We start from the raw sequence: 13,352 nt of genomic DNA, 5'->3' as shown, positions 1-13,352 counted from the left end.
GGTAGCGAGGTGGTCACTGTGCCAAAGGGAAACAAGTGGATGACCCTGTGATGATGTCACAAATTAAAAAAGCTTAATCACAGGGACAAAATAGAAAGAAAGAGCTAAATGGCAGTTGCTTTTGAAAATAACTGTTTTAGGTTTATTCAAGAGAGAGAGAAAATAAGGATTAGGCTAGGAGTCAGGAGGATAGGGCAGAGAGAGAGTGTGAAGGAGGGGGAGGGAGGAGTGGTTTGTTCATACTTAGTGGCTGTACAGTATATATAACTCAGTTGTTTAGCCTGACAGTGCAGTGAATGAGAAGAGAGTGAGGGAGAAAGGGAGACAGACTTTCTCGCTGTGTATGAATTACAGAGAAAGCAGCAGAAAATCATATCATCTTTTACAGGACTGGGTTTTTCTATTGGATTACAAACAAGAAGAGAGATTTTCACAGAACACACATACAAGGTAAAATGGATTACCTCTTTCCCTCTCTCTGAGCCAGATCAGACAGGTGCAGGATTCACATCATTATCTAAAAAATGTAACAAACATTTTGGAAGTAGGTTTGATGGTAAACAACTAAATAAATAAAGCTAGTTGGATTTCCTTGGCTATGCTAGTTTTGTTATAATGTGATTGTAATTAGCATTTACTGTGACTAGTTTCAGATATGTTCAGGCTTCCTAATCAGATTCTTAGGAAAGTTTGTTTTCAGAATTAGATTAGTTGTCTAGTTAAATAAAGGGTTAATTTAAAAAAAGATTTAAAAAACTATGATTTAACCCACATATAATACTACAAAATTAGACTTGATATGTGGAAAATGTCTGAAAGTGTAGTGTACATCTTATGTATTCTAGATACTAAGATTATTGTTCATTTTGTCTTTGGACTGTGTCTCCTGTTTTAAACCAAGGGAGGTTTGTGTGACACCTGTAAAATAAATGGTTGCTTTGTTTAGTGTATCCTTGAGTTGAGAATAAAAGTAAACAGAACTCAAGGACTCCATGACACACTCTTAGAACTCTCTAGAAATACCTCACTCCATTGAAATGCTTTTAGACTGATACTGACTGTGAGTGATTGAGTTATCTAGTGGGTTGTGAAGCAATGTTTCAAAGTTCAGCTGATCCTATTTGTCTGTATGTGAAGAGAGGTGAGAGAGAAAATAGAGTTGGTGTGTGTGTCTATGCGTGTGCGTGTGTGCGTGTGGGTGTGTTTGCTTGCGTGCATGTGTTTGTTTGTCTGGCTGTCTCAGCACAGGTGAATGATACTGCCCAGGTGAGATGAAACCAGGGTGTGTTGTGCTTGTTCAGTGTTCTACCCTCATGACTCCATACAATATGAGGCAGACAGGCAGCCGGCAATGGACTCTGGAAGTTGTTGAGCAGCTGGTTCTAGGGCACTGCATCCCTCTGAGTTACAGTCGTTATGGGTTATAATAACTGTGGAATGTCTATAAGTTGGTTGTGCGATGAGGCTTTTCTGTTTTACTGTGCTGGAGGGATCAACAGCAAGGCTACAGCTGATAACAGTACTGTGCCATTCTGTATGTCTGAGGCGCTACCGTGGAACCAAAGCAAGGCTGACTACAGTACTGTGTCATTCTGTATGTCTGAGGCGCTACCATGGAACCAAAGCAAGGCTGACTACGGTACTGTGTCATTCTGTATGTCTGAGGCGCTACCATGGAACCAAAGCAAGGCTGATGTGGTGTTGATGATACAATCACACACAATAAGATGTGCCTAGGGGCCATTGTTTGTCCGTCCCATGGCTGTGCAGAGAGTGAGAGTTCACACACCAGCCAAAAAGGTGTGGTCAAGATTCTCTCCATGTCGGAGTGGCACTGACTAAAATACAATAAAATATAATACAGTATAAACATATGAAATGAGTAAAACAGTATATTCATAAACATTATTAAAGTGACCAGGGATTCTATGTCTATGTACAGTGCCTTTGGAAAGTATTCAGACTCCTTGACTTTTTCCACATTTTGCACATAGAGCCTTATTCTAAAATTGATCAATTAAATAAAAATCCTCAGCAATCTACACACAATACTCCATAATGACAAAGCAAAAACATTTTTTAAAAACATTTTTGCAAATGAACAACAGGAAAAAGACCTTGTGAAGATGCTCGAGGAAACAGGTACAAAAGTGTCTATATCCACGGTAAAACGAGTCCTATATTGACATAACCTGAAAGGCCGCTCAGTAAGAAAAAAGCCACTGCTCCAAAACTGCCATAAAAAATCCAGACTATGGTTTGCAACTGCACATGGGGACAAAGGGACATCATTAGTCAGGAAGTTAAAGCTTGGTCGCAAATGGGTCTTCCAAATGGACAATGACCCTAAGTATACTTCCAAAGTTGTGGCAAAATGTCTTAAGGACAACAAAGTCAAGGTATTGAGTGGCCATCACAAAGCCCTGACCTCAATCCTATAGAAAGTCTGTGGGTAGAACTGAAAAAGTTTGTGCGAGCAAGGAGGCCTGCAAACCTGACTCAGTTACACCAGCTCTGTCAGGAGGAATGGGCCAAAATTCACCCAACTTATTGTGGGAAGCTTGTGGAAGGCTACCTGAAACATTTGACCCAAGTTAAACAATTTAAAGGCAATGTTACCAAATACTAATTGAGTGTATGGGAACGTTTGACCCCATGGAAATGTGATGAAATAAATAAAAGCTGAAATAAATAATTCTCTCTACTATTATTCTGACATTTCACATTCTTAAAATAAAGTGGTGATCCTAATTGACTTAAGACATGGAATTTTTACTTGGATTAAATGTCAGGAATTGTGAAAAACTGAGTTAAACTGTATTTGGCTAAGGTGTATGTAAACTTCCGACTTCAACTGTATATATAGTACATGTGTAGAACAGGAAAGAGAGAGGCCTGGTCTGTAGGACAGCATAGAGAGAGGTGTGGTCTGTAGGACAGGGTAGAGAGAAAGGCGTGGTTTGTAGGACAAGATAGAGAGAGATGTGTTCTGTAGGACAGGATAGAGAGAGAGGCGTGGTCTGTAGGACAGGATAGAAAGAGGCCTGGTCTGTAGGACAGGATAGAGAGGGAGGCCTGGTTTGTAGGACAGGATAGAGAGAGGTGTGGTCTGTAGGACAGGATTGAGAGAAAGGCGTGGTTTGTAGGACAAGATAGAGAGAGATGTGTTCTGTAGGACAGGATAGAGAGAGAGGCGTGGTCTGTAGGACAGGATAGAGAGAGAGGCGTGGTTTGTAGGACAGGATAGAGAGATGTGTGGTTTGTAGGACAGGATAGAGAGGCCTGGTCTGTAGGACAGGATAGAGAGAGAGGCCTGGTCTGTAGGACAGGATAGAGAGAGAGGCGTGGTTTGTAGGACAGGATAGAGAGGCGTGGTTTGTAGGACAGGATAGAGAGAGAGGTGTGGTTTGTAGGACAGGATAGAGAGAGAGGTGTGGTTTGTAGGACAGGATAGAGAGAGGCGTAGTCTGTGTAGGACAGGATAGAGAGAGAAAGAGGCATGCTCTTTGGGACATTTCCTGAAGATTGACAAATTAGCTCTGACAGACAGCAGGACGTTTGTTTCCATGATGACGTGATAGCTTTATATTCTCATGTTGATGATAATAATGTCACAACCCCCTTTTTTGACTGAACGGAGGTGGAATGTCCCTTTTTTAATAAACAGTGAAGTATTGCATTGAGTGCTATTTTAGTGTGGCCGCATCGAACAACGTATTATGCAAAGAGACCCCAGAGAGCCATATTTATAGCAGGCTTACAGGTTTTGTCCCAAATGTAACCCTATTCTCTACATAGTGCACTACTTTTGACCAGGGCTGCACCCTATTCCCTATAAAGTGTACTACTTTTGACCAGAGTTCCATGGTCCCTGGTCAAAAGTAGTGCACTTTATAGGGAAAAGGGTGTCATTTGGGACATTGACACAGTCTAGTAATGTCTCAGACCTGAAACCATTGAAATACAGTGACAGTATTGGGCAGTTCAATCTTTGCAGCTTTACCTTTCTCTTCATCATAGTGAAGTATAGATTTGCACTGTTCAAATTCAAATACAGTAGAACATTCTGTGAATGCTATAGAGTTCTTTGAAGAGTAGCGTAAGGATTTGTGGAGAGGACCTTTAAAATCTTGACCTAACCTGTTAGATGTAAACGCCCCTAACCTGTTAGATGTAAACGCCCCTAACCTGTTAGATGTAAACGCCCCTAACCTGTTAGATGTAAACGCCCCTAACCTGTTAGATGTAAACGCCCCTAACCTGTTAGATGTAAACGCCCCTAACCTGTTAGATGTAAACGCCCCTAACCTGTTAGATGTAAACGCCTCTAACCTGTTAGATGTAAACGCCCCATTTGAATCTGTTTTGGATATGTGTGATATGTTCCATACTTGTTGATTTATAAACTCTTATTACATGAAAAGGTGCTATGTTACTATTCTTACTAGTTATGTTGAAATCATCTAAACCCAAATGACAGGCCTTGTTTAAAAAGTTCTGAAACAAGAGGTATTCTGTTGTCTTGAGACCTCTCATAGGAAGCGGTTTAAAGAAATAGGGGACTTTAATCATCCGTTGTTACACTAGGTTCACCCTTTAAATCAAATCAAATGTATGTTTGTATGTTATTACAGTTAGTTGATCCTTTTGATACACTGTATGACCCTGTTGAAGGATGTGAGTGGATTGTTTCATAAAGGAACCAGATGAACGTAGGTGTTATCACGGGTTGATATTTCAGTCAGAGCCCACTGTCAAGGGAAACGTTGCAGAGTTGGCATGCAGCTCAGGCCTCCTCCTCCTTCTCCTCATCCTCCTCCTTCTCCAGCTTCTCCTCCTTCCATCTTCCTAAGAACTCTCTCCAGCTGTTAAATGACCCACTGAGTGTGACTTTTGGGCTTGCTGTTAGATTTGAATATATTATCCTACTGTTAGACCTACATATCTCACTTGTTGATCTCTAAGCAGGACTAGGCCTGTCATCTTATTCAAATCAAATTTATTTATATAGCCCTTCGTACATCCGCTGATATCTCAAAGTGCTGTACAGAAACCCAGCCTAAAACCCCAAACAGCAAGCAATGCAGGTGTAGAAGCACGGTGGCTAGGAAAAACTCCCTAGAAAGGCCAGAACCTAGGAAGAAACCTAGAGAGGAACCAGGCTATGAGGGGTGGCCAGTCCTCTTCTGGCTGTGCCGGTTGGAGATCATAACAGAACATGGCCAAGATGTTCAAATGTTCATAAATTACCAGCATGGTCAAATAATAATAATCACAGGCAGAACAGTTGAAACTGGAGCAGCAGCATGGCCAGGTGGACTGGGGACAGCAAGGAGTCATCATGCCAGGTAGTCCTGAGGCATGGTCCTAGGGCTCAGGTCCTCCGAGATAAAGAAAGAAAGAGAGAATTAGAGAGAGCATACTTAAATTCACACAGGACACCGGATAAGACCGGAGAAGTATATAACATATATAACAAACTGACCCTATCCCCCCGACACATAAACTATTGCAGCATAAATACTGGAGGCTGAGACAGGAGGGGTCAGGAGACACTGTGGCCCCATCCGATGACACCCCCGGACAGGGCCAAACAGGAAGGATATAACCCCACCCACTTTGCCAAAGCACAGTCCCCACACCACTAGAGGGATATCTTCAACCACCAGCTTACCATCCTGAGACAAGGCCGAGTATAGCCCACAAAGATCTCCGCCACGGCACAACCCAAGGGGGGGGCACCAACCCAGACAGGAAGATCACATCAGTGACTCAATCCACTCAAGTGACGCACCCCTCCTAGGAACGGCATGAAAGAGCACCAGTAAGCCAGTGACTCAGCCCCTGTAATAGAAAGAATCTATTAGGATTTTGACAAATGTCTGACCTGACACTCTATCAGTGTCTACATAACTTGTGACCTGCTCACAGCATCCTAACAGATGTTCTTCTTTGTCCCTTCTGTCAGGGTAGAAATGAAGCTTCTAGCGGCCATAGCAGTGGTGCTCCTCCTGGTGGTGTCGGAGAGTATGGCGGCCAGAGGCACATCCAGGAGGACCAAGAGGGAGCTGATGAGCCCGCTGCACATGGGGGGAATCAGGGACCCGTTTGGGTCGTACTGCGAGCGGAGAGGGGGCTGCTGCCCGGGCCGGGACGACCAGTGTACGGTGCCCTACCTGGACACCATCTGTTACTGTGACCTGTTCTGTAACCGAACCATCTCAGACTGCTGCCCTGACTTCTGGGGCCACTGTCTGGGCATCTCACCCCCTTTCATTGGTAAGTGAGAGGGTGTGTGTGGGGAGGAGGGTGTGGGGTGGCGGGGGGGTCGTATGGTGTGTGCGTGTGTATGGGCCTGCCACTTAGGATTCAAACAGAAAGGCCCAGTACAGTGGAGACCTGTAGAGTAGCCAAAGTATTCAGGTCCCACACTGAGTGTATGGGACTACTGAATGAATGGCAACTACCAACTGCTAATCCTACGCACAGGCAAAGTTATGTTTCAACTGTCACAGTACATTAGGTAGGAGGTCCCATTGGCCTGTGAAACCTTAGCACACTGTGGTAAAATAAAATGTTTGTCACATGCTTCAGGGAAGGTGTAGTCTAACAGGGAAGTGCTTACGGACACTTCCCAAAAATGCAGAAAGAAAAAAAGAGAAATCTTATTTTTCTATTAACTCAAAGAATAAATACACAATGAGTAACGATATCTTGGCTATATACATAGAGGACCAGCACCTAGTCGATGTGCAGGGGTACGAGGTAATTAAGGTAGATGTGTACATATAGGTAGGGATAAAGTGACTAGTTAACAGGATAGACAATAGACAGTAGTAGCAGTGTATGTGATGAGTCAAAAGAGATTAGTGGGTTCACCTTTCTCTGCTTTCAAAGTAAAAACATGCTTCACATACACTATAACTCTGCTAGTTGTTGTGGAGGTGTAAAATGTTCTGCTGGCAGCAGGGCCCAACCTGAGAAGAGACCAGGAACAGTAGTCTTCTTATTAGTCTGAGACAGATGGAGGGGGAGGTCGGAGGTCAGGAGAAAGAATGCACACTATGCAGAGAGAGGGAGAGATAGGCGATGGGAACGGGACAGGAAGTAGGGACAGGTCGAGGTAGGTATGTGCTCGCTAGATGACAGGGAGGTTGCGTTTCCCAAAGAGGGACATAAACACACCTTAGCCTGTGGGAGACGGGGGAAAGAGAAAGGAGTGACACCTTCATTTCTCACTCTCTCTACCTCACTTGCTCTTTCCCATCTCTCAGCTCACCTTATCAGACAAACTGTAGGATAAATTCCAAAACCATTTCATTCAAATCATACACTCACCCCACTTTTAACCTCCTCCTTTTCCACAACAACCAGTGATCCGGGTCAACAGCATCAATGTAACAGTATAGCTTCCGTCCCTCTCCTCGAACCAGGAACCTTCTGCACACATCAACAACAGCCACCCACGAAGCATCGTTACCCATCGCGCCACAAAAGCTGCAGCTCTTGCAGGACAAGGGGAACAATTACTTCAAGGTCTCAGAGCAAGTGACATCACCGATTGAAACGCTATTAGCGCGCACCCCGCTAACTAGCAAGCCATTTCACATCGGTTACACTAGTTCCCACTCCACAGAACCATTAGCTCAAGTTAAGGGTTAGGGTTAGGTTTAGGGTTAGGTTCACCTCTCCTAGTGCCCACTCCACAGAACCATTAGCTCAAGTTAAGGGTTAGGGTTAGGTTTCGGGTTAGGTTCGCCTCTCCTAGTTCCCACTACACAGAACCATTATGGAGTAGTGATGGAGTTTTAAGAAGAGTTCCTCGATACACTCGTGAGTTAATATACTGTAAGAAACATAATAAACAAATCCCCATCAAAATCCATTTAGTTTAAGCTGGAGATATCTATTTTTTGCATGGGCTGCGTCACAATCGACCGTATCTGCAGCTACGGCTGTGTTTGTCAGACTATGAGACATCCTGAAAATTGTTCTTCTCACGAAAACGTCTGTAGTGTCATGGGACTCGTCTGAAGTCGGTAACGCTGATGTGCCAAGTGTCTGTACTGTGGCATCTGAAACCGTGTGGGCTACAAATCAATATTTTGCTCTACGTGCCACAGGACTCGTCTGAAGGTAACCCATACAAATCAATGGAAGTATGGAGATCGTTTTGTGCCAACAAAAATAAAGGGTGAAATATGTGTCCCCAAAAAATACAATATTTTCTGAGCTTTCTTATGTCTCCTAGATATAGGACAAACACTTCAAAACCTTTTGTTAACTCTCTCACTACACACGTCACAGCCAGGGTGTTACTGTTAACTCTCTCACTACACACCTCACAGCCAGGGTGTTACTGTTAACTCTCTCACTACACACGTCACAGCCAGGGTGTTACTGTTAACTCTCTCACTACACACCTCACAGCCAGGGTGTTACTGTTAACTCTCTCACTACACACCTCACAGCCAGGGTGTTACTGTTAACTCTCTCACTACACACCTCACAGCCAGGGTGTTACTGTTAACTCTCTCACTACACACCTCACAGCCAGGGTGTTACTGTTAACTCTCTCACTACACACTCTGTGTGTGGTGTGTGTTTGTGGACACGTGGGTGCCTGCATGGCTGGTAGCTTGGGTGCTTTCCCTCCCCTGCTGGCGTTTGAGCACGCCTGTGTGCCCCTCATGCCTGCGTGCCTTTGTGTGTCTGTGTCCGGAGTGTGTAGTGTCGTGTTAATGGTCCATGGTATCACCATCTTAAAACAATTCCATATGTTAGCCCCACCCACCCCAACGGCTTAGGCTTTTAGAGTTAGACAGACAGACAGACAGACAGACAGACAGACAGACAGACAGACAGACAGACAGACAGACAGACAGACAGACAGACAGACAGACAGACAGACAGACAGACAGACAGACAGACAGACAGCTGAAGGAGGAGTAGCTTCTGGAGTGTTCCAGTGTTACTACCATAAATCACACAGCAGTCTCCTGCAGGGCCCAACACAGCGTTGGCAACTGACCCTCCTTCTACACAAGGGGAGTGTTAGAGGGAAGAGGTCAGCAGAGATGGTGTAGATATCTGTCCCAGTCAGTCTAGGACTTCAACTGAACATTGGAATGACCCTGTAAACATTTGAAAATGACAAAAGACATTGGAAAGGAAATAGTGCTGAGAAAACGTTGAAAAAAGGACCATGAGGTTAATACATGGATTATACGTTTTGATTCAAACTCCATGGAATGTCTAATCCTATACTGAGGAGGTCTAGATGGAATTTAAATTGACCCCACCCTCGGAGGCCACACGGGGGAGGGGGGGGTTGTCTTTGCCCAGTGAGGGGTGGGATGTGTGAGGTAGAGTGGCGCCCCTGTCCCCTGGAACACCCTGGAGGTGGCAGGGTTTTCATTAAGTGTGTGTGTAATTAAGCTTGTTAAGGCATGATGAGGACCTGTTAGCCCTGGGACACAGAGGACAGAAGCCAACAGGACATTCCAACAGAAGATTACTGCAGCTCAGGGTTCCCCAAACCCCACACACACTACTACACACCTCACAGCCAGGGTGTTACTGTTAACTCTCTCACTACACACCTCACAGCCAGGGTGTTACTGTTAACTCTCTCACTACACACTCTGTGTGTGGGTGTGTGTTTGTGGACACGTGGGTGCCTGCATGGCTGGTAGCTTGGGTGCTTTCCCTCTCCTGCTGGCGTTTGAGCACGCCCGTGTGTGCCCCTCAAGCCTGCGTGCCTTTGTGTGTCTGTAGTGTGGAGTGTGTGTCTGTGTCTGGAGTGTAGAGTGTGTGTCTGTGTCTAGAGTGTCTGTGTCTGGAGTGTGTGTCTGTGTCTGGAGTGTAGAGTGTGTGTCTGTATCTGGAGTGTCTGGAGTGTAGAGTGTGTGTCTGTGTCTGGAGTGTCTGGAGTGTAGAGTGTGTGTCTGTGTCTGGAGTGTCTGGAGTGTAGAGTGTGTGTCTGTGTCTGGAGTGTCTGTGTCTGGAGTGTAGAGTGTGTGTCTGGGGTGTAGAGTGTGTGTCTGTGTCTGGAGTGTCTGGAGTGTAGAGTGTGTGTCTGTGTCTGGAGTGTCTGTGTCTGGAGTGTAGAGTGTGTGTCTGTGTCTGGGGTGTAGAGTGTGTGTCTGTGTCTGGAGTGTCTGTGTCTGGAGTGTAGAGTGTGTCTGTGTCTGGAGTGTCTGTGTCTGTAGTGTGGAGTGTGTGTCTGTGTCTGTCTGGAGTGTGAAGTGTGTGTGTGTCTGTGAAAATGTATCCACTCATTACTAAAATAACATTTTTAAAAGTGTGTGTAGTGTAGAGTGTGTGTCTGTAGTGTAGAGAGTGTGTGGAGTGTGTGTTTGTGTAGTGTAGAGTGTGTGGATGTGTATTGTAGAGTGTGTTTGTGTGTATTGTATAGTGTGTGTAGTGTAGAGTGTGTGTGTGTAGAGTGTGTAGTGTAGAGTGTGTGGATGTGTATTGTAGAGTGTGTGTGTAGAGTGTGTGTGTAGTGTGGAGTGTATATTGTAGAGTGTGTGTGTAGTGTAGAGCGTGTGTAGTGTAGAGTGTGTATTGTAGATTGTGTGTAGTGTAGAGTGTGTGTAGTGTAGAGTGTGTAGTGTAGAGTGTGTATTGTAGATTGTGTGTAGTGTAGAGTTTGTGTGTAGAGTGTGTGGAGTGTGTAGTATAGAGTGTGTGTAGTGTAGGATGTGTGGAGTGTGTGTGTAGTGTAGAGTGTGTAGAGTGTGTGTAGTGTAGAGTAGAGTGTGGAGTGTGGAGTGTGTATTGTAGTGTAGAGTGTGTAGCGTAGAGTGTGTGGAGTGTGTATTGTAGATTGTGTGTATTGTAGATTGTGTGTATTGTAGAGTGTGTGGAGTGTGTGTGTAGTGTAGAGTGTGTAGAGTGTGTGTAGTGTAGAGTAGAGTGTCGAGTGTGGAGTGTGTATTGTAGTGTAGAGTGTGTAGCGTAGAGTGTGTGGAGTGTGTATTGTAGATTGTGTGTATTGTAGATTGTGTGTATTGTAGAGTGTGTGTAGTGTAGAGAGTGTGTAGTGTAGAGTGTGTAGTGTAGTGTAGAGTGTGCGTAGTGTAGAGTGTGCATAGTGTAGAGTGTGCATAGTGTAGAGTGTGTGTGTGGAGTGTGTGTGTGGAGTGTGTGTGTGGAGTGTGTATTGTAGTGTAGAGTGTGTAGTGTAGTGTGTGGAGTGTGTATTGTAGAGTGTGTGTAGTGTAGAGAGTGTAGAGTGTGTAGTGTGTGTGTGTGTGTGTGTGTGTGTGTGTGTGTGTGTGTGTGTGTGTGTGTGTGTGTGTGTGTGTAGAGTATGTGGAGTGTGTATTGTAGTGTAGAGTGTGTAGTGTAGAGTGTGTAGTGTATAGTGTGTGTGTAGTGTATAGTGTGTGTGTAGTGTAGAGAGTGTGTAGTGTAGAGTGTGTAGTGTAGTGTAGAGTGTGTAAAGTGTAGAGTGTGCGTAGTGTAGAGTGTGCGTAGTGTAGAGTGTGTGTGTCGAGTGTGTGTGTAGAGTGTGTGTGTCGAGTGTGTGTGTAGAGTATGTGGAGTGTGTATTGTCGTGTAGAGTGTGTAGTGTAGTGTGTGGAGTGTGTATTGTAGAGTGTGTGTAGTGTAGAGAGTGTGTAGTGTAGAGTGTGTAGTGTAGAGTGTGTAGTGTATAGTGTATAGTGTGTGTGTGTGTGTGTGTGTGTGTGTGTGTGTGAGAGTGTGTAGTGTAGAGTGAGTGTGTGTGTGTAGTGTAGAGTGTGTAGTGTAGAGTGTGTGTGTAGAGTGTGTAGTGTAGAGAGTGTGTGTAGAGAGTGTGTAGTGTAGAGTGAGTGTGTGTGTAGTGTAGAGTGTGTGTGTGTGTGTATAGTGTAGAGCGTGTAGTGTAGAGTGTGTAGTGTAGAGTGTGTGTATAGTGTAGAGTGTGTAGTGTAGAGTGTGTAGTGTAGAGTGTGTGTGTAGAGTGTGTGTGTGTATACATGGGAGTGTGGTGAGAAGATATAGTGGAGGAATCTGTATGAGTCAGCCTCTCAGATCTTCCGCCACAACTGGACTAAAAAGTTATCATTAATGTGATCCTATCGGCTGTCAGCATCTTTCTGAATGTCCTTCCTTTGTTTCCTTCCAGGCACCTGTGAAAGGAACAGCCACAAATTCCTCTCAGGACAGACATACAAAGAGAACTGCAACTTATGGTACGTGTCTCTAACCTCTTCCTCTCTTTTCTCCCTGTACAGTGCATTCAGAAAGTATTCAGGCCCCTTCATTTTCCCCACATTATGTGAGGTTACAGCCTTATTCTAAAATGGATTCCATTTTTTTTAAGTCCTCAGAAATCTACATACAAATACCCCATAATGACGAAGCAAAAACAGTTATTTTGTGAAATTTTGCAAAATGTATGAAAAATAAAAAACAGAAATACCTTATTTAAATAAGTATTCAGACCCGTGCTATGAGACTCAAAATTGAGCTCAGGTGCATCCTGTTTTCATTGATCATCCTTGAGATGTTTCTACAACTTGATTGGAGTCTATCTGTGGTATATTCAATTGATGTGGACATGATTTGGAAAGGCACACACCTGTCTATATAAGGTCCCACAGTTGACAGTGCATGTCAGAGCAAAAACCAAGCCATGAGGTTGAAGGAATTGTCTGTAGAGCTCCGAGACAGGATTAGGTCAAAGCACAGATCTGGGGAAGGGTGAAAAAAAAATCTTCAGCATTGAATGTCCCCAAGAACACAGTGGACCGCCTTGACAAACTGAGCAATCAGGGGCGAAGGGCCTTGGTCAGGGAGGTGACCAAGAATCCGATGGTCACTCTGACGGCGCTCTAGAGTTCGTCTGTGGAGATGGGAGAACCTTCCAGAAGGACAACCATCTCTGCAGCACTCCACCAATCAGGCCTTTATGGTAGAGTGGCCAGAAGGAAGCCACTCCTCAGTAAAAGGCACATGACAGCCCGCTTGGAGTTTTCCAAAAGGCATCTAAAGACTCTCAGACCATGAGAAACCAGATTCTCTGGTCTGATGAAATCAAGAATGCCAAGCATCACGTCTGGAGGAAACCTGGCACCATCCCTACGGTGAAGCATGGTGGTGGCATCATGCTGTGGGGATGGTATTCATTGGCAGGGACTGGGAGACCAGTCAGGAGTGATGAAAAGAGGAATGGATCAAAGTACAGAGAGATTCTTGATGAAAACCTGCTCCAGAGCACTCAGGATCTCAGACTGGGGCGACGGTTCACCTTCCAACAGGACAACGACCCTAAACACACAACCAAGACAACGCAAGAGTGGCTTCGGGACAAGTCTCTGAATGTCTTTCAGTGACCCAGCCAGACCCCGGACTTGAAC

At 44.7% G+C, this 13,352-nt stretch overlaps 1 protein-coding gene across 2 annotated transcripts in view; it reads left to right on the top strand.

Moving 5' to 3' along the window:
* The first annotated feature begins 273 nt into the window (after positions 1–273).
* The window catches only part of LOC115131249 (tubulointerstitial nephritis antigen-like), a 70,110-nt gene continuing 57,031 nt past the window's right edge, over positions 274–13,352 (top strand). The window contains exons 1-3 of one of the 2 annotated variants that reach the window (XM_065020292.1): positions 274–450; positions 5,974–6,279; positions 12,119–12,185. In XM_065020292.1, coding sequence (XP_064876364.1) covers positions 5,976–6,279; positions 12,119–12,185 — 371 coding nt within the window. In that variant the 5' untranslated portion in view covers positions 274–450; positions 5,974–5,975. Of the gene's footprint in view, positions 451–5,968; positions 6,280–12,118; positions 12,186–13,352 lie in introns of both variants that reach the window. The other variant, XM_065020291.1, reaches the window with a different exon arrangement.

The sequence above is a fragment of the Oncorhynchus nerka genome, linkage group LG7 (assembly GCF_034236695.1).
Source record: "Oncorhynchus nerka isolate Pitt River linkage group LG7, Oner_Uvic_2.0, whole genome shotgun sequence".
NCBI lineage: Eukaryota > Metazoa > Chordata > Actinopteri > Salmoniformes > Salmonidae > Oncorhynchus > Oncorhynchus nerka.
Note: the sequence above shows the minus strand (reverse complement) of the source record. Positions and strands in the feature narration are given on the sequence as shown.